This window comes from Gadus macrocephalus, chromosome 12 (genome assembly GCF_031168955.1).
Source record: "Gadus macrocephalus chromosome 12, ASM3116895v1".
Taxonomy (NCBI): domain Eukaryota; kingdom Metazoa; phylum Chordata; class Actinopteri; order Gadiformes; family Gadidae; genus Gadus; species Gadus macrocephalus.
Window position 1 is genome coordinate 27,473,529 of NC_082393.1, and position 24,094 is coordinate 27,497,622.

The 24,094-nt window shown below is 47.6% G+C and overlaps 2 protein-coding genes across 4 annotated transcripts in view; one reads left to right on the forward strand and one right to left on the reverse strand.

The window, feature by feature from the left end:
* The window catches only part of plvapb (plasmalemma vesicle associated protein b), a 6,730-nt gene extending 5,773 nt beyond the window's left edge, over positions 1-957 (forward strand). Inside the window, exon 8 of the mRNA XM_060066543.1 lies at positions 325-957. Coding sequence (XP_059922526.1) covers positions 325-363 — 39 coding nt within the window. The 3' untranslated portion in view covers positions 364-957. The remainder of the gene's footprint in view (positions 1-324) is intronic.
* The window catches only part of gtpbp3 (GTP binding protein 3, mitochondrial), a 32,457-nt gene continuing 8,976 nt past the window's right edge, over positions 614-24,094 (reverse strand). For 2 of the 3 annotated variants that reach the window (XM_060066542.1, XM_060066541.1), the window contains exons 6-11: positions 23,369-23,441; positions 14,054-14,197; positions 10,638-10,803; positions 6,550-6,680; positions 5,907-6,231; positions 614-3,450 (exon numbers count right to left, since the gene is read on the reverse strand). In XM_060066542.1, coding sequence (XP_059922525.1) covers positions 3,216-3,450; positions 5,907-6,231; positions 6,550-6,680; positions 10,638-10,803; positions 14,054-14,197; positions 23,369-23,441 — 1,074 coding nt within the window. In that variant the 3' untranslated portion in view covers positions 614-3,215. The remainder of the gene's footprint in view (positions 3,451-5,906; positions 6,232-6,549; positions 6,681-10,637; positions 10,804-14,053; positions 14,198-23,368; positions 23,442-24,094) is intronic. The other variant, XR_009528264.1, reaches the window with a different exon arrangement.

A 24,094-nucleotide genomic window follows, 5' to 3' on the forward strand; every position in this document is an offset into this window, starting at 1 on the left:
AAACCCCAAGCACTCCAACAGGCCTATTCTCAGGAGCCAAAGGGCCAGGCCCTACGGGAGGGGCCAGGCCCTACGGGAGGGGCCAGGCCCTACGGGAGGGGCCAGGCCCTACGGGAGGGGCCAGGCCCTACGGGAGGGGCCAGGCCCTACGGGAGGGGCCAGGCCCTATGGGAGGGGCCCCTGATGAATGGGAATATGCAGCGTGGGCTTGGGGCGCCAACACTGGAAGAGGGACTGATAGATTGATGGGCGTTCCTTCCACTGTGAATACGATATTGATATCATATATTTGTTTTCTTCCCGCTTGCTAAATGTCCTCTGCAGCAGGGTCAGGTGACCAAGCCGATGCCAGGCAGTGGATAACGGTCCAGTTAAAGAGAGCAGTTTGTATAGAATCTGTATATCTCTATAGATCCACGTTTATACTGAGAGTGCAGATCAACCGGAGGACTTCACCCAGGGGTCTATTCAATGGAATGAAAAGCTGCAGACATAGAACTGCATAAGAAGACTCAGGCATCTACAAATAGCAGACTCTCAGCTTCCAAGTTGAATCCTTCAGAAACATTTTCACTCGAAAGAATTCAATATGTTGAATTATTGTCGATTAGTGTAAATTACCAAACATGTTTATTTATGACACAAAACACTTGAATCATGAAAGGATGTATACACTAGCTATTTATCATCTACAGCTTATCACATTAACGTATAATTATTACATATAATATATGCCTGACTAAACCCTTATTTGATGGTATTGCGGTTGCAATTGTCCTTGATGTACAATTTGTTTATTCCTTTCCTTGTAATCATCAGCGGAAAAAGTGTCAATGTTTTTGTATTCACATATTTGACTTTGCATCAAGGTTATTACTAATTTAAGATTGTTATATGAAGAAATAAATAGCAGATTTTTTTTCCACAGCCTTTAATAAATAAAACCAATAACCAAAACCCTGCTTCTTTCTTTAAATTAACACCACAAAGACTGGCCAAAGCACAACTGGACAGCCTTGGTCCAGCAATAACACAAACCGTCAACCTTTAATGCTTGTCTGTCCTCTAAATCTGTACACTTATCCAATCCACGGCATCAAACTCATCAAATCGATAAACATCTTTTAACAAACCATTAAATACCACTGGGAAACACTGAAACGCCACTTCATTCTGCACGTGAACTCAGTCATATCCTGATTGGTTGATCGTCCTCTTCCACTGGCATTATGCATGTTGATATAGACTGTGGTCTGAGCATTAAAGTGTTTGGTTCCATCTGTTTCCATCTGATCACTTTTGAAGCTTCAAGAGGTTTACATAAAGTCATGGCCCTCACTACGGCCGGCTCTCTGTCAGGAAGATTTAAGAGGCACTTGGCCTCTGCGTAAGCAAAGGATCTAAATTAAGATGAACGCGCAAACAAGCAGCCCTCGGTGAGCGCTCTGCTGAGGGGTCTGGCAGCAGGTGAAGTGTTATCAGGAAATCCTTTGTGTCGACATGGGAGCGTGTTTCCAGTGTGTATCTGCATATAGGCACAAGATGCACAAACAACTTGTACTTGGCATTGTCCACAACATGTCTGTTTCCCGATTCGAAAATAACATGTTGGTTTCTCCATAAGGTTCATGTTCAATAAGTACGGCCATCAACCAGGGCTGGGGGTTTTACAACCGTCAGCCAACTCACACTTTCTTCATTACAAACGCATTCAACTTTTGGCAAATGTCTTAACATATATATCTATATTTTACACACATACAATTTTGCCATCTCATTTGAGTCATGAGCGGAATGATGTAAAGCTTTCATCATCCTGATATTTCAGGACCTATAAACTGAAATATTTCCTCTGCTGAAACATAGAAATGGTCTCCAAGGGATTTTAAAGCGTTACTTCAAAGCTGTGCTGTTGGCCCCTTTTAGTGTCTCTGATTTATGGAACAGCCCTCCTCATCTCGTTATGGCTCGTCATTTAACGCCAGCATGTTACGAGTCAACGCCGAGACCGTGACGCAAGTGAGCAAGAGTCACCGAGTGTAAGAGATTAACAGACAGCAGAAGAAGTCAATACAAAACAATTCATATTTCAAATGGATTCTGTGTGAGTTAGTGTGTGTGCCAGAGATGATGTCGTCAGAGATGACGGCTGGTCGAGCAGCAGAAGGCGTTGGAAGGGGGGGGGGGGGGGGGGGGGTGGTGAGCGGTTCAGGGAGGAAACATAAATATTCCATCGAGGACAAATTGACAGGAGAACAAAAGACAGCGAGGTTTACCTCCAAAGTAAATACAAAAAACGTCTGCATCCCACAGAGCAAAGCGTGATGTGGGTCAGCATGACCTTTATGGCTTCATCCTCACAGCAAAAATTAACAACCCTGTTTCCAACTGAATACTGGCTGGCTGTATGCTTAACTCATTTTACAATTGAATGTATTCTTCCCGAAGGATATTTAGACACTGAAACAAAAAGTACCGAGACTAAATGGATAATACAGCCTGTGGCGAGGTATGGCCATCTGGATCTGGGGGCCCCAGGAGGCTATAAGCAGGGCCCCGAGGGGGGCTATAAGCAGGGCCCCAGGGGGCTATAAGCAGGGCCCCAGGGGGGCTGTAAGCAGGGCCCCAGGGGGGCTATAAGCAGGGCCCCGAGCAGGGCCCCAGGGGGGCTAAAAGCAGGGCCCCAGGGGGCTATAAGCAGGGCCCCAGGGGGGCTGTAAGCAGGGCCCCAGGGGGGCTAAAAGCAGGGCCCCAGGGGGCTATAAGCAGGGCCCCAGGGGGGCTATAAGCAGGGCCCCAATCAATCATTCGAAATCACAGCAATACCTTATTCCAAAGACTTCATATTAGTCCAAGAACTGTCTTTTCTTTGAGTGGTGGAGTGTCTGAGAGCTGCCCCTGGTGGTGGCTCTACCTCCTGCCCCTGCTGGCTCTACCTCCTGCCCCTGGCGGTGGCTCTACCTCCTGCCCCTGGCGGTGGCTCTACCTCCTGCCCCTGGCGGTGGCTCTACTTCCTGCCCCTGGTGGCTCTACTTCCTGCCCCTGGTGGCTCTACTTCCTGCCCCTGGTGGCTCTACTTCCTGCCCCTGGTGGCTCTACTTCCTGGCCCTGGTGGCTCTACTTCCTGGCCCTGGTGGCTCTACTTCCTGGCCCTGGTGGCTCTACTTCCTGCTCCTGATGGCTCTACTTCCTGCCCTCGCTCTACTTCCTGGCCTCTACTTCCCGATGCAGAAGTCTCTGAAGACGATGTCCAGGATCTCGTCGGCGCCGACCCGGCCCGTGATGCGGCCCAGGCTGCTGAGGGCCAGCCGCACGCCGTCCGCCGCCAGCGCCAGGTCCCGGTCCCGGAGGCGCTGGTACTGCTGCAGCGCTGCCACGCACTGCGTCAGGTGGGCCCGGTGCCGTGCCTGTGTCAGGCTGGGGGGCACGGCGGCCAGGGGGTCCCCACACCTGGGGGGGGACAGCTTAGTGGGCTGAACATAAAGCACACGACGGCTAGAGAGAGGAAGAGCAAGATACACTGCCTCGCTGCTTTCTTTCTATATAATAGATCTACAATATAGAACACATATATATAACACATATATGTATATAATATAATAGATCTACAATATAGAACACATATATATAACACATATATGTATATAATATAATAGATCTATAATATAGAACATATATAATAAATATATGTATATAATATAATATATCTATAATATAGAACATATATAATAAATATATGTATATAATATAATCTATCTACAATATAGAACATATATATATACACACATATATATATATATACATATACATATATATACACACATATATATATATACATATATATATACATATACATATATATATATACACATATACATATATATATACTACATATATGTATATAATATATCTACAATATAGAACATATATATATACTACATATATGTATATAATATATCTACAATATAGAACATATATATATACTACATATATGTATATAATATAATATATCTACAATATAGAACATATATATAATATATCTACAATATAGAACATATATATATAATACATATATGTATATAATATAATATATCTACAATATAGAACATATATATATAATATATATATGTATATAACTTATCTACAATATAGAACATATATATATAATACATATATAATATATCGACAATATAGAACCTATATATAATACATATATGTATATAATATATCTACAATATAGAACATATATATAATACATATATGTATATGATATAATATATCTACAATATAGAACATACATATATGATACATATATGTATATAATATAATATATCTACAATATAGAACATATATATATAATACATATATGTATATAATATAACTTATCTACAATATAGAACATATATATATACTACATATATGTATATAATATAATATATCTACAATATAGAACATATATATATACAATATATATATGTATAAAATATAATATAATACATATATGTATATAATATAACTTATCTACAATATAGAACATATATATATATAATATATCTACAATATAGACCATATATATATATTAGAGCTGTCAAGCGATTAAAATATTTAATCGTGATTAAGCGCATTAATGTCATAGTTAACTCGCGATTAATCGCAAATAATTTTTCTATGCTAAATATCCCTTGATTTTTTTGTCCCACAATTCTTCTCATTTTAATTCTCTTATCAACATGGTGAAGTGCATCGGCTTGCCTTGTGCAAATGATTTTTTATTGATAACAACATTGGCATATACTGATCAAAACAGGACGATACAAAAAAAGAGCCTATAGTGCAATTAAACGACTGCTTTGAACAAATGTCATTTGAACATAGCAGTCAGGCTACTGCTTCTTTGTTTTGAGCCAAAGACATTTTTTATTTTTTTTTTTTTAAATAAAATAATTGTGTTAATCGCGCGATAATTTTTTAACGTCGTTAAAATTGGTTTGCGTTAACGCCGTTAATAACGCGTTTAACTGACAGCTCTAATATATATATAATACATGTATATAATATATCTACAATATAGAACATATATATAATACATATATGTATATAATATAATATATCTACAATATATAACATATACATATAATACATATATGTATATAATATAATATATCTACAATATATAACATATATATATAATACATATATGTATATATAATATAACTTATCTACAATATATCACATATATCTATAATACATATATGTATATAATATAACTTATCTACAATATAGAACATATATATAATACATACATGTATATAATATAACTTATCTACAATATACAACATATATATAATGCATATATGTATATAATATAACTTATTTACAATATATCACATATCAATAATATCTATATCTAGATAGATAGATAGATATAGGGGGGGTCACAGAGCCTTGAGAGGGGGGGGGATGTACTCAAGCCTTCAGAGGGGGGGGGGGGGCTGTACTCACAGAGCCTTCAGAGGGGGGGGGGGCTGTACTCACAGAGCCTTCAGAGGGGGGGGGGGGCTGTACTCACAGAGCCTTCAGAGGGGGGGGGGGGCTGTACTCACAGAGCCTTCAGAGGGGGGGGGGGGGGGCTGTACTCACAGAGCCTTCAGAGGGGGGGGGGGGCTGTACTCACAGAGCCTTCAGAGGGGGGGGGGGGGCTGTACTCACAGAGCCTTCAGAGGGGGGGGGGGGTGGCTGTACTCACAGAGCCTTCAGAGGGGGGGGGGGCTGTACTCACAGAGCCTTCAGAGGGGGGGGGGGGGGGGGGGGGCTGTACTCACAGAGCCTTCAGAGGGGGGGGGGGGGGGGGGGGGCTGTACTCACAGAGCCTTCAGAGGTGGGGGGGGGGGGGGGGCTGTACTCACAGAGCCTTCAGCCCGGCCTGCAGCTCCTCCAGCAGAGCTTGCAGCCCGGCGGCGGAGTGGCAGGACGCCAGGCACCAGGGGGGCAGGGCGGTGCCTTGGGGGGGCAGGGCGGTGCCTTGGGGGGGCAGGGCGGTGCCTTGGGGGGGCAGGGCGGTGCCTTGGGGGTGCAGGGCGGTGCCTTGGGGGGGCAGGGCGGTGCCTTGGGGGGGCAGGGCGGTGCCTTGGGGGGGCAGGGCGGTGCCTTGGGGGGGCAGGGCCCGCTCCAGCTGCCCCCTGCGCTGCTCGGAGAGCAGGTCCGCCTTGTTCAGCACCAGCACACACCTCACTGGGGGAGACACACACACACACACACACACACACACACACACACACACACACACACACTTTGATACCAATTCATCAGCAGTGGAATACTGCAACACGGCCGCCCTATCGGCAGCCTGCTGATAATCTGATGCTGAACGGCTGGTTGGCGGCTGGTTGGCGGCTGGTTGGCGGCTGGTTGGCGGCCCCGTGCTGCTCCATCGGCTGCAGGGGGGCTCCCCCTTAGGATTCCATTCTTATTGTTTCCCTATTTTCAGGCATTGCCGGAAGTAAAACACAGAACAGAACCCCCCCCCCCGCCGAGGCCGTGTCCCAGTACCTGGGTCAGGCTCCTCCCGGGGGGGGAGCACACTGTGGATGTACCCCTGGAGGAAGGCAGGGGCCTGCTGGGGGTCTGGGGGCAGCAGGGTGCAGTCCACCACCACCAGGGCCAGGTCCGCCTGCTGCACCCTGGAGAGGAGCGTCTGAGGTTAACGTGGGAGCTCATAGTAAGGGTTAGGGTTAGCCTAACCCTAACCCTAACCCTGGAGAGGAGCGTCTGAGGCAGGGCTCCGGACTAACTTTTTCCTTGGGTGCACTGGTGCGCCTACATTTTTAATTTGGGTGCACCAGCACGTATTTATGGTGCACCCAAGTTTTGAGTTGTTGAGGGGGCAGCACCGGTTGCACCGTCGATATTTACGCCATTGATTAATAATATTTTGACCATTAAATAAATGCCGAATCTGTATCTCTCATAAAGAATATCGTCAGACAATGCCAAGGGATCGGTTCTGTCCCGAAAAACCCTCTGTCTCTGGAGAGACGCCTGTACGATAAGTGCGCCGAGGTCCATGGGAACACCCACAAATGGTGACGCCATTATCGGAGGAGGGGCTAGGAAGCTGCGCACGCCGATATAAGTAGCCGATCTCCGGGTAGACTCGCTGAAAAGCTGCTCCCGACCAGGTTTGGTTGCGAGCGCAAGTCACCATGGTGATACAGCGACGCTTAAAGAGATCGACTTTCATTCCACAGCTAACGCAGGCTTTCAGCTCAACATACCTCGCTAACCCTCTAATCGAGCTTCGTAGTACAGGCCCCTGGATTGGGCTTCGCGGGTTTGTTTACCGGCGTTGCTATTGTTACCGGTCTTGCGTGTTCCAACGGTTTATTAGGCATCTAATAAATCGCTGTCTAATCAATACTTCATTCACTACCTCTTCCGTGGTCATTACAATATTATGAATAGACTGCTCTGTAAAAAAAAAATAATAATAATTATACCAGATAAATTTTCAGTCGCACTACCCCGAATTCTAGGCGCATGTGCGCCCAAATTAGGCGCACTCTGGAGCCCTGGTCTGAGGTTAACGTGGGAGCTCATAGTAAGGGTTAGGGTTAGGCTAACCCTAACCCTAACCCTGGAGAGGAGCGTCTGAGGTTAACGTGGGAGCTCATAGTAAGGGTTAGGGTTAGGCTAACCCTAACCCTGGAGAGGAGCGTCTGAGGTTAACGTGGGAGCTCATGGTTAGGGTTAGGGTTAGGCTAACCCTAACCCTGGAGAGGAGCGTCTGAGGTTAACGTGGGAGCTCATGGTTAGGGTTAGGGTTAGGATAACCCTAACCCTAGTGGGAGCTCATAGTAACGAGGTACACGTGATGTTCAGTCATTTAATATGTAGCATCCCAAGTGGGTGCTACATATTGGTGGTGGTTAGTGAGGTCCCCACTTCACTTTAGGCGTCTTTGAGTGTTATTAATTATTATTATTCTTCATGTTTAACCTCTGTTTTCCTTTTATTCCTAGTCTGTTTTACATAGTTTTGAATGATGACTATATGCTCTGTAAGGTGACCTTGGGTGTCTTGAAAGGCGCCTCTAAATTAAATGTATTATTATTATTATTATTATTTACCAACGCTTTAGGGACCCTCTGAGCATGGTGGAGACTTCAGGTCTGTCTCTTATATTAAAGCCGTACGACAGGAGGAACATGGCCACAGAAACTGTAGTAATCATCTAAATGTTAACTTGAAGTTACTGATTACTTGATTACTGGAGACTACGGTTTCAACAATTCACCCAAACTACTGAATGATTCTTTATTAATCGAAGCGCCAAAAGGCGCCACATGTACTACTCAAGTCTCCAGACTGACAATGCAGGCTCTTGCTTTTTCCTTTCCCCCCCGAGCGCGACTGCTTGGGGCCAGAGTCCGGTCCGCCCGGGTCCTTCCCCCCGACCCCTCCCCGAGGGACACGAGTAGCCGCGGTCACGGCAACAACTGCTACTACATGTCCTTCCTGTTCTGGAGGCCCACACTCACTCCCCTAAAAACAATAACCCCCCCCCCCACTGTCCACAAGATCCAGAGCCCCCCCCATCTGCTGCTACTGTCCACTAACCCTACTACTAACTCTAACCCTGACCACCATCTAACCCTGACCACCATCTAACCCTGACCACCATCTAACTCTAACCCTGACCACCATCTAACCCTGACCACCATCTGACCCTGACCACCATCTAACCCTGACCACCATCTAACTCTAACCCTGACCACCATCTAACCCTGACCACCATCTGACCCTGACCACCATCTGACCCTGACCACCATCTGACCCTGACCACCATCTAACCCTGACCACCATCTAACCCTGACCACCATCTAACCCTGACCACCATCTAACTCTAACCCTGACCACCATCTAACCCTGACCACCATCTGACCCTGACCACCATCTAACCCTGACCACCATCTAACTCTAACCCTGACCACCATCTAACCCTGACCACCATCTAACCCTGACCACCATCTGACCCTGACCACCATCTGACCCTGACCACCATCTAACCCTGACCACCATCTGACCCTGACCACCATCTGACCCTGACCACCATCTGACCCTGACCACCATCTGACCCTGACCACCATCTAACTCTAACCCTGACCACCATCTAACCCTGACCACCATCTAACCCTGACCACCATCTGACCCTGACCACCATCTGACCCTGACCACCATCTAACCCTGACCACCATCTAACCCTGACCACCATCTAACTCTAACCCTGACCACCATCTAACCCTGACCACCATCTGACCCTGACCACCATCTAACCCTGACCACCATCTGACCCTGACCACCATCTGACCCTGACCACCATCTGACCCTGACCACCATCTGACCCTGACCACCATCTGACCCTGACCACCATCTAACCCTGACCACCATCTGACCCTGACCACCATCTGACCCTGACCACCATCTGACCCTGACCACCATCTGACCCTGACCACCATCTAACCCTGACCACCATCTGACCCTGACCACCATCTGACCCTGACCACCATCTGACCCTGACCACCATCTGACCCTGACCACCATCTAACCCTGACCACCATCTGACCCTGACCACCATCTGACCCTGACCACCATCTGACCCTGACCACCATCTGACCCTGACCACCATCTGACCCTGACCACCATCTGACCCTGACCACCATCTGACCCTGACCACCATCTGACCCTGACCACCATCTAACCCTGACCACCATCTGACCCTGACCACCATCTGACCCTGACCACCATCTGACCCTGACCACCATCTAACCCTGACCACCATCTAACTCTAACCCTGACCACCATCTAACCCTGACCACCATCTGACCCTGACCACCATCTAACCCTGACCACCATCTGACCCTGACAGACCGAGCCTGGCAGGCGAGCGCTCCGTCTCTTACCCTCGGTGTGATGGAGGAAGGAGAACGGGGCCAACCGGTGTAAACAGTGGAAGCAGCCCTGATAGAAGAGCAACCCCTAAATCACACGTTATTCTCCCTTCAGCCCTCCTCATGGAGACAGTCGGCCCCCAGGGACGTACGGCTTTACCACTGATATTTATATCACACTCATACACTTTCAAAACCACAACGCATTGAATTATTTCTTCCTTGCTTTGTTTCCCCGGGCGGTGGAAATGAAACAATACTTGATGCTGTGGAGCAGCGGCGTTCCCCGAGTCCTTCCCCGAGCCATCCCTGCCCTCTGCTAACCCAACCTCAGCGCTAGACCGGCCCGCTGCCCTGAAGCGCAACACTGAAATGTTTATTAAACATTAACAGTCACATCCTATACTCCACTCTTAGCAGGATGTTGCAATGGCGGACGTCAGAGATAGGAGGACTTAAGCCGACCACCGCGTGAGAACCACATGCAAACAGAACCGCTGACGTGAGGGATCTCTCTCTCTCCCTCTCTCTCCCCCTCTCTCTCTCTCTCTCCCCCCCTCTCCCCCCTCTCTCTCCCTCCCTCTCCCCCCCCCCCCCTCCCTCCCTCTCCCCCTCCCCCCTCCCCCCCTCCCTCCCTCTCCCCCCCCCCCCCTCCCTCTCTCTCTCCCCCTCACTCCCCCCCTCCCTCACCGTTCCCTCGCCCTGCGGACGCCCTCCTGTTCCACGGGGTCGGGGCTGTCCCTCAGGCCCGCCGTGTCACTCAGCAGAACGGGGAAGCCCCCGATGTCCAGCGCCGTCTCCACCACGTCCCTGGTGGTCCCGGCCACCGGGGACACGATGGCTGCCGGCCTCCGGCCTACGGGACAAGGAGGAGGAGAACTGAACACAGAACATAGAAGGACTCCATAGTGTTGACGGAATAGCCAAGTAGTCTTATTGTATTTAACGTGAAAACATCCACAACATGTATTCACATGACCATCCACAACATGTATTCACATGACCATCCACAACATGTATTCACATGTACTTCCACAACATGTATTCACATGCACGCCCATGAGCACATACAACATACAACCACAACAAACAACTCGGTTGGTTTAAGATGTTTTCTTTATCTTCTCCAACCAGCTAGGAAAGCCACGTAGGGTTTGTACCTAATCCCTCACCGACACCGGGCCGAGGATCTTATTGTATCCTCTGGTTGGAGTCTGGCTGATTATAAACAGCATGACGGCTGAGCGTGCCTCACAGCCACATCCTGCCCCTACAGCCGCAGCGTTGATCCAGCATCAGATAAAGGCTTGCTATTGTTTCCTCTGACACTCTGTCTCCCAGAGGCCGAGCCGCAGGGAACAGATGAGGCCCAGTTTAGGGTTTGAGTGACTGCTGTTGTTTCTATTATTTTACCCAGAATATTTTCAGTGGGTTTGTTTACTGCTGTATTTTTTTTCTTAGAACAATGTGTGTAGATAACATTGCATGTAAGAACAAAAAGCGGGTACTGTTTAGTGGATGTTCATGTGAATACATGTTGTGAAGACATGTTGTTGATGTTCATGTGAATACATGTTGTTGATGTTCATATGAATACATGTTGCGGAAGTTCATGTGAATACATGCTTTGGAAGTTCGTGTGAATACATGCTTTGGAAGTTCGTGTGAATACATGCTTTGGAAGTTCGTGTGAATATATGGATTTGCTGGTACAAAAAGGAATATTGAACATAAAAAAAAGGTAAATAAATATTTAAGTTTTCTTTTTTTTTTCTTGATCTCCGATAAACAAGTGAGTACTCGCTGTAACGCGGTGCACATGTCAACTCGCTGATCAGCTGATAAATTAATTATTAATGTGAATCAACATAATTCAACATGATGGGGTTATCAAAGGTGTTTTTGGCAGAGCGTTCTAGATGGAGGGGCCGTCTTACGGCCACCGTGATTTGTTAGTTTTGTCGTGTAGAGGGAAATATCTATTTATGGACATTTTTCTCTTGTCTTATCGCACACAGCCCTATGATGTGCTGGTGGGTGATCATGTGATCATGTGCTGGTGTGATCATGTGATCATGTTGTGATGTGATCATGTTGTGATTTGATCATGTGATCATTTTGTGATGTGATCATGTTGTGATTTGATCATGTGATCATGTTTTGATTTGCTGTTGGGTGATCATGTTATCATGTGATCATGATTGATGTGCTGGTGTGTGATCATGTGATCATGTTGTGATGTGAACATGTGTTCATGTGGATGTGCTGGATGGTGATCATGTGATGTGATCATGTGATTTGATCATGGGATGGTGTGGATGTGCTGGATGATGTAACCATGTGAAGGATGCTACCTACAGAGTGCGTTGAGCTGGGTTAGGGTTAGGGTTAACTCTACCTACAGAGTGCGTTGAGCAGGCTAGTACCTACAGAGTGCGTTGAGCTGGGTTAGGGTTAACCCTAACCCAGCTCAACGCACTCTGTAGGTATGGTTAACCCTAACCTTACCTACAGAGAGCGTTGAGCAGGCTAGTACCTACAGAGAGCGTTGAGCAGGCTAGTACCTACAGAGTGCGTTGAGCAGGCTAGTACCTACAGAGAGCGTTGAGCAGGCTAGTACCTACAGAGAGCGTTGAGCAGGCTAGTACCTACAGAGAGCGTTGAGCAGGCTAGTACCTACAGAGAGCGTTGAGCAGGCTAGTACCTACAGAGAGCGTTGAGCAGGCTAGTACCTACAGAGAGCGTTGAGCAGGCTAGTACCTACAGAGAGCGTTGAGCAGGCTAGTACCTACAGAGAGCGTTGAGCAGGCTAGTACCTACAGAGTGCGTTGAGCAGGCTAGTACCTACAGAGAGCGTTGAGCAGGCTAGTACCTACAGAGAGCGTTGAGCAGGCTAGTACCTACAGAGAGCGTTGAGCAGGCTAGTACCTACAGAGAGCGTTGAGCAGGCTAGTACCTACAGAGAGCGTTGAGCAGGCTAGTACCTACAGAGAGCGTTGAGCAGGCTAGTACCTACAGAGTGCGTTGAGCTGGGTTAGGGTTAACCCTAACCCAGCTCAACGCACTCTGTAGGTATGGTTAACCCTAACCTTACCTACAGAGAGCGTTGAGCAGGCTAGTACCTACAGAGAGCGTTGAGCAGGCTAGTACCTACAGAGTGCGTTGAGCAGGCTAGTACCTACAGAGTGCGTTGAGCAGGCTAGTACCTACAGAGAGCGTTGAGCAGGCTAGTACCTACAGAGAGCGTTGAGCAGGCTAGTACCTACAGAGAGCGTTGAGCAGGCTAGTACCTACAGAGAGCGTTGAGCAGGCTAGTACCTACAGAGAGCGTTGAGCAGGCTAGTACCTACAGAGAGCGTTGAGCAGGCTAGTACCTACAGAGAGCGTTGAGCAGGCTAGTACCTACAGAGAGCGTTGAGCAGGCTAGTACCTACAGAGAGCGTTGAGCAGGCTAGTACCTACAGAGAGCGTTGAGCAGGCTAGTACCTACAGAGAGCGTTGAGCAGGCTAGTACCTACAGAGAGCGTTGAGCAGGCTAGTACCTACAGAGAGCGTTGAGCAGGCTAGTACCTACAGAGAGCGTTGAGCAGGCTAGTACCTACAGAGAGCGTTGAGCAGGCTAGTACCTACAGAGAGCGTTGAGCAGGCTAGTACCTACAGAGAGCGTTGAGCAGGCTAGTACCTACAGAGAGCGTTGAGCAGGCTAGTACCTACAGAGTGCGTTGAGCAGGCTAGTACCTACAGAGAGCGTTGAGCAGGCTAGTACCTACAGAGAGCGTTGAGCAGGCTAGTACCTACAGAGAGCGTTGAGCAGGCTAGTACCTACAGAGAGCGTTGAGCAGGCTAGTACCTACAGAGAGCGTTGAGCAGGCTAGTACCTACAGAGAGCGTTGAGCAGGCTAGTACCTACAGAGAGCGTTGAGCAGGCTAGTACCTACAGAGAGCGTTGAGCAGGCTAGTACCTACAGAGAGCGTTGAGCAGGCTAGTACCTACAGAGAGCGTTGAGCAGGCTAGTACCTACAGAGAGCGTTGAGCAGGCTAGTACCTACAGAGAGCGTTGAGCAGGCTAGTACCTACAGAGAGCGTTGAGCAGGCTAGTACCTACAGAGTGCGTTGAGCAGGCTGCTCTTCCCGGCGTTGGTGGCTCCGGCGATGACCACCTGGACGCCGCTGCGGAGCATCTCGCCTCGCCGCTCGTCCTTCAGATGACCCTCCAGCTCCCCCTGCAGGGCGCACACCCACCCGTCCACTGGGGGAGAGAGAGAGACAATCAGGGGGGAGACTCAGAGAAAGGAGGGGGGAGGGCCACCGTGCAGCAAGGCGCCAGGAGAGGCCGTCAGGCGGGGGTCAAGGTGGATCAGGAACCTGGTTTAGGAAATGGGGGAGGGGTTGGGGGAGGGCACACACCTTAATGTAGAATAGGGGGGGTCCTGCGATTGGTTTAGAGTATCTTTAATGTCAGCCTATTAAAGAACCTTTAATGTCAGCCTATTTAAAAACGTTTGACTTGATAAGGAAATGCATCAAAGGAGACTTGGACCCAAAACGTACAACAAGCTACCTCCAGCCCTCCTCCTGCCACCGGGGCACACTGCCCAACATATTGCATCCTATGAGACTCAATATTATCATAGGATATGAGAAGAACATTGTTTCACTGAATCATCAGTCTTGGTCTGTTTACCGCAGACCTCAGTGTTTATCTGAGGCACACGCTCTATTTCAGTCTCTGCTGCTGCGGTCGTCATTATTTATGGTCTAACCCTAACCCTATGGTCTAACCCTATGGTCTAATCCTATCCCTATGGTCTAACCCTATGGTCTAACCCTATGGTCTAACCCTATGGTCTAACCCTATGGTCTAACCCTATCCCTATGGTCTAACCCTATGGTCTAACCCTATCCCTATGGTCTAACCCTATGGTCTATCCCTATGGTCTATCCCTATGGTCTAACCCTATGGTCTAACCCTATGGTCTATCCCTATGGTCTAACCCTATGGTCTAACCCTAACCCTATGGTCTAACCCTAACCCTATGGTCTAACCCTATCCCTATGGTCTAACCCTATCCCTATGGTCTAACCCTATCCCTATGGTCTAACCCTATGGTCTAACCCTAACCCTATGGTCTAACCCTATGGTCTAACTCTATGGTCTAACCCTATCCCTATGGTCTAACCCTATCCCTATGGTTGTGAAGTCAACTTGGAAAATCCCCGCTGGATATGAAGGGGTTAATATGCAGCGCCGATTGACAGCTGGGGGAATCCCTCCTCAGAGCGTTACCGCGTCATTGCGTCACGTTACCGCGTCATTGCGTCACCTTACCGGAAAGGACAGAAAGGGGAAGAGAGACTCTTTCAGGAAACGCCAGTTGCAAACAAATCAAACAACGTTCTGTCCAGCAGCAGCAAAGCTGAGCTAGAAAACGTGGAAAAAGCAGCGCTGGTACAGCCATAAAAAGCCTGGAGAAACGGCCGGTTTTTTACCTTGCAGTATACCTAGCAGTTTACCACTTGCAACCCACTTACAACTGTACCCACAATACCTAACTGCTACAACTTACCTGTACCTGTGAAAATACAAAAAGAAAAGTAAAGAGGAGTTAAAGAAGGAAAACGGTGTGGTCATTGCATGAGTGGAACCCAGTTAAACCTCCTATGGTCTGTACCAATCCCTTTCAAGCAGGGAAGCTGCACAAACACTAGATAGCTTGACAGTAAAAAACCGCTGTAAGCTGGAACAGTGAGACAGTAAAAAAAACGGGACTGTAAGCTGGAACAGTGAAAACAGTGACCTGGAAAAAATAAAAGCACCCTGCAAACAGCAGGTGGACCCAAAACATCCAACATGGCTGAAACCATTGAGCAGCTCAAAAGTGAGCGGACAGTAGCCAAACGATCCTTCACACGACTACTAACTACAATATCATCAGAACTCACGACAGCATGTCAGAAGACCAGCTCCGAGATAGCTTCAGTAAAATCACCATTGCAGCCGAGAAAGTCATGGAAACCAATGACGAAGTCATGGCAGGTGTCATTGAAGAAGAGGAGGCAAAGCTGGATGAAGGAGGATCAGTTAAGCTGACCGAACAGCAAAGCGCTGACATAGCTAAGACCATCAGTGAATGTAATCAGAAGCTGAAGGAAGTTGAAGAGCTACTTGGAAAAGCACTCTGGACAAAGTTTGGAGATGAACTGCGCACAGCTGTAGAACTAGCAGAAGCTGAAGCTGATCGTGTTGGAAGAGTACATACCGACAGCAACCTTGACGCCTATGAATTTAGGCTCACTCACCTGAAAACACTTGTGGTTTCCGCAAAGAAAGCGCACTGCAAATGGCAGCAGTGGGTTCCGGTGGAAGACCAACGAGAGTTCCGTGGTCGGCTGAAAGAGCTGGAACACCAGTCAACCAGGCTGGTCTCTAGGAAGGCTGACTTCATAACGGCAAGACTACCGGAAAACACAACTGACACTGCCAGCAATCACAACTTTACTCCAATCATTAAGCTGAAACCCATAGCTCTCCCGAGATTCTCTGGCTACAAGCGTGATTTTCACAGGTGGAGAAGGGACTGGGAGTCGCTCCAAAGACAGGGAGAAGTAACCGGCTCCAAAGAAGTGAAAAAGATAGTTACTCGACAGTCTCGATGACAAGTTCAAAAAAGACTTTCGCCTGACCACCTATAACACTGCAGATGACATTCTCCGCGTCTTGGAGAACCGCTATGGAAATCGAACGGCTATCGCCATTGAGATAGTGGAAGACCTACAGAAGATGTTATTTGTCAAAAGTAGTCAACCAAGGAAAATTGTGGAGTTGATTCAAGCCGTGGAGAAAGCACTCGGGGACCTGAGTGACCTCGGAGACACAGGCGCCATAAAGAATCCCCTTGTAACAAAATCAATCGAGAGTAAACTCCCTGAATCCCTCAAAAAAGAGTGGCTTGTCTATGTAGCCGATCCAAATAATGGAGTAACGCCAGACAAACGGTTTGATCATCTCTTGGCATTCCTCCAGAAGCAAGAAGCTATCTATGAGGAGCTTGAGCAGCTACGAGATGAGGAGCCAAGTAAGCCAAGTTGGAGAGACAACAGGATTGAGCAGAAAAGTGCAAGAACCAAGTCTACAAAGTCAGCTGATGACCAAGGCTGTGTAGTCTGTGGTGATGCCAAACACAAGAGAAAACTCAACTGCAAGCAATTCAAGGCTCTGACTGCAGCCGAAAGGAAGTCTTCAGTAAAGAAGTTGGGAGCGTGTACAAGATGCCTTGAGGTTCACGATGACCGGTCATCCTGCAAACCTGGCTTTCTATGCAAAAATCAAGACTGCAGAGAAGAACAGGCTGAGCATCACTTCTACCTCTGTCCTAAATCTATGTCAAAGAAGTCTGACAAGTCGGAAAAGGATAAAGGCAGAAGGAAGTACACAGAGGGTCAAGAGGATTTCATCAAAAATCTCCCACCCGACCTAGCAAAGCAGTTCAGGGAGGTCTTCTCAAATGTTGCCTCCAGAGTCTTCACAACTTCAAATGACCAGCAAGGTCTACTTGAAAAAAGCGGGATGCAGGAGCTTCCAGTGATCATGATGCTACTCGTCGTCACAGCTAACGCCGGAGAGAAAGTCGGAACACTCATCGACTTAGCATCTGACACCAATTACATCACTCAGAGCAGCAAGCCGTCTGAATCTGAAGAGTGAAGACATCATACTCATTGTCCATGGAGTAGCCGGAATGAAGGTCCAAGTAAAGACAAAGCGCTATCTCCTCAAAATCCGTGTATCCACTTCCAAGGACACACTGAGAGCACATCAATTGGTTTGCTATGGGCTTGAGAACATCGCAGATGTCCACAAAAGTGTAACACCTGGACAACTGCAGCCATTCTTCCCAGATGTACCTCTTGATGAGCTTGTGAGGCCCAAAGAGGTGGAGCTTCTCATTAGCCACAGAGAAGGCCGGCTAGCTCCACAGAGTCAAAGTTGTGGGGGACCTTGTACTGTGGGATGGACCCCTCGGGAAAACGGTTGGAGGAACCCACCCCAAACTGTTCGAGGAGGTTGAAGTGTCAGCCCACATGTCAAAGACGCATTTTGCAAGATTGGAAGTGGAAGTCTGCTTACAAAGCTCAGGTGCATGACATGGTGGAAAGAGGAGCTGCAGTCAAGTTGACTGAAGAACAGATCATTACCTGGAAGGGACCAGTATGGTTTGTAAGTCACCTTATAGCACCAAACCCACACTCTGTAACAACCCCGGTAAGACTCGTCTGGAATAGCAGTCAAAAGTTCAAAGGAACCAGCATGAACGACCTACTGATGAAGGGGCCAGACGTCCTCAACCAGATACGTGCTGTCCTCCTGAGGTTCAGAGGGGGAACCAACGCTGCCTTAGGGGACATCACAAAAATGTACAACTCAGTATGGTTGGAAGACCGTGAGATGCACCTCCACAGGTTCCTCTGGCGAGACTCAGAAGAGGAGGAGATGGAGGAGTACGCTATCACCAGAGTCAACATTGGTGATAAACCGGCAGGCTGCATTGCACAGCTCGCAATGCGAGAAACAGCCAACCTACCTTCCTTTGCCCACCTCGAAGAGGAGCGAGGAGTACTTCATAATGACAGCTATGTCGACGACATCCTAACATCTCACAATGACCTTGAGAAACTGAAAACCATCACAGCGAATGTGGAGCTAATCCTGAAAGCTGGAGGTTTCCTGTTGAAGCCTTGGGTCTTCTCAGGCCAAAGTGGGAGGAAGGTGAAAGACGATGCGAGCAAGACCAAAGGTAACAACATGGTTCTCCCGAATCAAATGAGGGATGACGAGAACAAAGCACTTGGTCTAGGTTACCTCGTGGAAGAGGATAAGCTCCATGTCATGTCATCCATAAACTTCTCAAAGAGAAAGCAGAAGATGCGACTTGGCCAAGACCTACTAGACCAAGTAAGAGCGCAGACCCCCAACCCTTTGACAAGAAGGGACCTCCTGAGTCAAGTCTCAGGGTTATATGATCCAGTTGGCCTGGTGACTCCTGCCAAGCAAAAGGGTGCCATCCTTGTGCGGAGAGCATTCCAGGAGGCAAAGAGTGTCAACTGCCCTGTCAAAGACACCTGGGACACAGCATTGTCAGACAGCCTCAGAGAAGATGCAGTCCGGCTCTTCGAAGAGTATGTGCAACTCGGGTGGATTACATTCACCAGGGCCATAATGCCTCCAAGCTTCAGTGGAGAACCATGGGCAATAACATTCTCAGATGGAAGCGAGCAGGCCTACGGCGCAGTGATGTACCTCCGGTGGAACACTGAGCAGGGCCCAGTCGTCACTCTAGTGGAGTCCAAGGCAAAGCTAACTCCTTTAGACCACAAAGGTGATGCTGTCAAAGCAGAGATGTGCGGAGCAGTGTTTGCCTCACGGCTCAAAAAGTACTTCGAACAGCACAGCAAGATCCGAGTTGACAAGTGGTTCCATATCATTGACAGCCAAACAGTTCTCGGTGCAATCCAGAGAGAGAGCTATGGTTATCAAACCTTCTTTGCAAACAGGATCGGCGAGATCCAGAACACAACAGCAATCCGAGATTGGTGGTGGATTCCTGGTCCTCTCAATATTGCTGATATCATAACCAGAGGGGCCAGTCCTCAAGACCTGGATGAAAGTTCAGAATGGCAGAACGGACCAACATTCTTGAAGCTACCAGTGGATGAGTGGCCAGTTAAATCTGCCAAAGAGTTGGTGATGGCTGCCAGAGACGGTGTCAACAGATTACAGAAGAAAGCGTTTGTTGCTGCACTGACCCGAGCACAAGCCAAGGCACAACTGCTGCCGGATCCAAAGGATACTGACACGCAGAAGCCTTCTGAACTAAAGCAAGACCAGGAACCAACTCAGACCCAAACACAACCAAAGAGGCCACCAGCAGGATCAACTGTCCAAGAACTGGTGGATGTCAAGCGGTTCAGTAACCTAAGCCGACTTGTCAAAACAGTCGCCTGGATCCGGAGAGCAGCAAGGATGTTCATGAAAGGGAACAAGCGAACTGCAAACAATCCAAAGTGGGAGGCAGTGTCGTTTTCAAAAGTCATCTCAGTGACAGAGAGGGAAGACGCCCTAAAAGACATCTTCCTTGCGGCACAGCAAAGTGCATCCTTCCCAAGCACAACCACAGACAGGCTGGTGGTGTACAGAGACCAAGAGACTGGATTGTTGGTCTGTGGGGGTCGTGTGCAGATCTTCAATGAAGATAAAGTTGCTGTCCCCATCTTGCCTTACGAAGCCTGGGTGTCGACACTGTTAGCACGAGAAGCCCACGAGGAGAACCACGATGGAGTGGCCGGGACCTTGCTCAAGATGAGAAGAAGAGCATGGGTCGTGAAAGGTCGGAGAATTGCTCAAAAAGCGGTCGAAAACTGCATGTTCTGCAGGATACCAAAAGCAAAAAGATGCCAGCAAATAATGGGTGATCTACCTCCAGAGAGGACAGAACCAGCTGCCCCATTCCACTACACAACAGTCGACCTCTTCGGACCCTACCAAGTCAGGGATGATGTAAAGAAAAGAGTGTCACTGAAGGTTTGGGGAATTGTGTTTTGTTGCATGGCCTCCAGAGCTATTCACACCGAGCTGGTGAACTCTCAGTCCACAGAGAGTTTTCTGTTTGCCTACCAGAGGTTCACAGCACTAAGAGGTCATCCAAAGAAAATCTGGTCAGATCCTGGGACCAACTTCATTGGGGCTAAGCCAGTCCTAGAAGAACAGTACCGATTCCTTGCCAATCTTGACAAAGCTACCCTGGAGGAGAGAGCTGCCAAGAATGGCACAGAATGGTCGTGGAAGATTCATCCAGCCGATTCTCCACACCGGAATGGTGCCGCAGAAGCTGCTGTGCGCATTGTCAAGAGAGCACTGCAGAGTCTTGGAGGAGAGTCCGGCCTAAGTTGGAGTGAATTCCAAATAACTCTCTACACGGCTGCCAATCTTGCAAATGAAAGACCAATTGACGCCAGGACACAGAGCCGAGAAGACAGCGTCCAGTTCATCACTCCTAACTGTCTCCTGCTCGGACGAGCATCACAGGGTGGAGATGTCAGAACATTCGACTTCAGTGACTATCCCTACAAAAGGCTTAAAGAAATGCAAGCGCAAGTTAACAAGTTCTGGAGGAACTGGAGTCAACTTGCTGGTCCTAACTTATTCGTAAGGAACAAATGGCATACCGCCAAGAGAAATGTCGCAGTCGGGGACATCGTCTGGATGGCGGACCAAAACGCCCTTAGGGGTCAGTTCAGGATTGCAAGAGTGGTTAGCGTCAACTCGGACAGCAAAGGAGTTGTGAGGGACGTCAATGTCAGAACCTTCCCAAGCTACCCCGTTCCTGTCACAAGGCCTACCGGAGCAAAAGTAAGTCACCGAACATCTAAGAAATTCAAAGAAAAGATCCCAGCAGCAGTTCTTCACAGAGACGTAAGGCGACTAGTGGTCTTGCTTCCCACCGAAGAACAGAACTAAACATCTGACCCAAGTTGCTCCTGTAACATGCAACCTCCCAGGTGTCTCCACTGGAAGGTCGAGTGGGAGGTGTGAAGTCAACTTGGAAAATCCCCGCTGGATATGAAGGGGTTAATATGCAGCGCCGATTGACAGCTGGGGGAATCCCTCCTCAGAGCGTTACCGCGTCATTGCGTCACGTTACCGCGTCATTGCGTCACCTTACCGGAAAGGACAGAAAGGGGAAGAGAGACTCTTTCAGGAAACGCCAGTTGCAAACAAATCAGACAACGTTCTGTCCAGCAGCAGCAAAGCTGAGCTAGAAAACGTGGAAAAAGCAGCGCTGGTACAGCCATAATAAGCCTGGAGAAACGGCCGGTTTTTTACCTTGCAGTATACCTAGCAGTTTACCACTTGCAACCCACTTACAACTGTACCCACAATACCTACCTGCTACAACTTACCTGTACCTGTGAAAATACAAAAAGAAAAGTAAAGAGGAGTTAAAGAAGGAAAACGGTGTGGTCATTGCATGAGTGGAACCCAGTTAAACCTCCTATGGTCTGTACCAATCCCTTTCAAGCAGGGAAGCTGCACAAACACTAGATAGCTTGACAATGGTCTAACCCTATCCCTATGGTCTAACCCTATCCCTATGGTCTAACCCTATGGTCTAACCCTAACCTATTATTTATGTTCTGCTCGGGCTGAGCAGGGCGTGGCTCTCTGTCCCCCATTGTTGTGTTAACACCAGCGGATCTGAGGCTCAAGGCACCAGAAGCCATTCATAAGTGATGTCTCATCCTGCAAATGTGTACACACACACACACAAATTTCCCTGGTAGCTTAGCTCCTGTTATGATATAGCCTTGTTCAATACAGTAAATACACATCATACTACACCATATACTTATACCATATATATATATATATACCATACTACACCATATATATATATATACACAATATATATACAAACCATACTATACCACATATACACGCCATACTACACCATATATACACACACACACCATACGACACCATAAATATACACCAAACTTAAACCATACTATACCAAATATGGTATAGTATGGTTTCTATACGGTGTAGGTTGAACTGGTGTGAAGGGCATATTTTAATTCACTTGATTTCCTGAATTTACAAGTTTATTATGACTGTATATCAAATCAAATCTAAATTCTAAAATCTTACATTGTGATTGGGGCTCACTGCTCTATAGGACTCTAAAGGAACGACAGCACTCACATTCACTCAAACACACCTCGAACCCATTGTTAGATAGAACATGAAACATGATGACGAACTGTGACCAACCGTGGCCATGGCCCCCGGTTGTGAAGCCTGGTGGAAGTAAGGTTTCTCTCATGGCCTTCAGTCGGATCCCAGGGTCTGGATGCAAAAAGACCCACCTCCGTTCTAACCCTAACCCTCCGTTCTAAGTCAACGTAAAAACTTGATTTAAATCTAGCAATCCAGAGCACATTAATGTTTCCTTTGTTTTCTCGGCATCTCGGTGGCTTGTTCATCTCCATTCTAAGTATTTTGGGTTAGCCTAACTCTAACCCTAGGTCCAATATGACTGTTATATTAAATTAAGATTAATTTAATAAAACTATGGGCCTCACACACAACAGGCATGGGAAGCGGCAGTAATGAGAGCTGAGGGAGCGGAGTGTTCCGCGGCTCGGAGGTCCTGACCTACAGCGCTCCATCTGCACACTCCCTGTCCTCTTGCCCAGAGGAAGCAGTCTTTCCAGCGGTGCAATGCCCAACACCTGTCAATGTCCGTATGTCCGTCCACAGGGCAAACAGGAAAGCAGCCAGCTCTACTCGCACGCCCCTACCCCACACCTAAGGAAAGATCCTCTCCCAGACCATCGCTGAAGACCACGGCTGTGGGCCTACCTTGACTTATGACGCCGTCTTCGATGAGCTCATCCTCGCTGAAGTCGATGAAGGCCTCGATGTGGGCCAGGCACTGTGGGGGATGGAACAGAAAGTTCAGGAGAACGGACATGGCCGTCATCCTACCAACCACAGGCTCGCTGAATGGTGGATAAGGAACCACGGAATGGTGGATAAGGAACCAAGAAGCGCACATATTCCACGTTTTTGAAAAGAAAAAAAGAGCAATGGATTGTGTGTTCACAGGTGAAATGCACTTGGCACACACACACACACACACACACACACTACCGCCGTCACTCACCAGGGTCTGTCAATATGCTTCTAATCAATCTAATCAGACTCAAATGCTCAAAAATTAAGTTAATATTTGTTGGGTTACTGATGTGATAAGCAACATTGTCCTGTATCGTTTTGTATGAACAATTTTCGAATGGCTTCCAAATCAGTTATTATAGAAGGGTTATCTTTATTATAATTTTTAAATTTCTGCATGAATAGTTATCTTTATTATTATTATCATACCCAAGTTGTTACTTTTTTTTTTTTTCCAAACCTGCTCCAAGAGGGGTACAGGTTACTTCTGTTATGCCATGTGTGTAATTTGATCTAAACTAATGTGTCTGGTCCAAGGAGTCTCATTCGTTTACAATCACAATGGCAGGTAGCAGCACCACAACAAGCTCCTCAAACTGTACTGATTAATAATAGGCCAGAAATAATTAA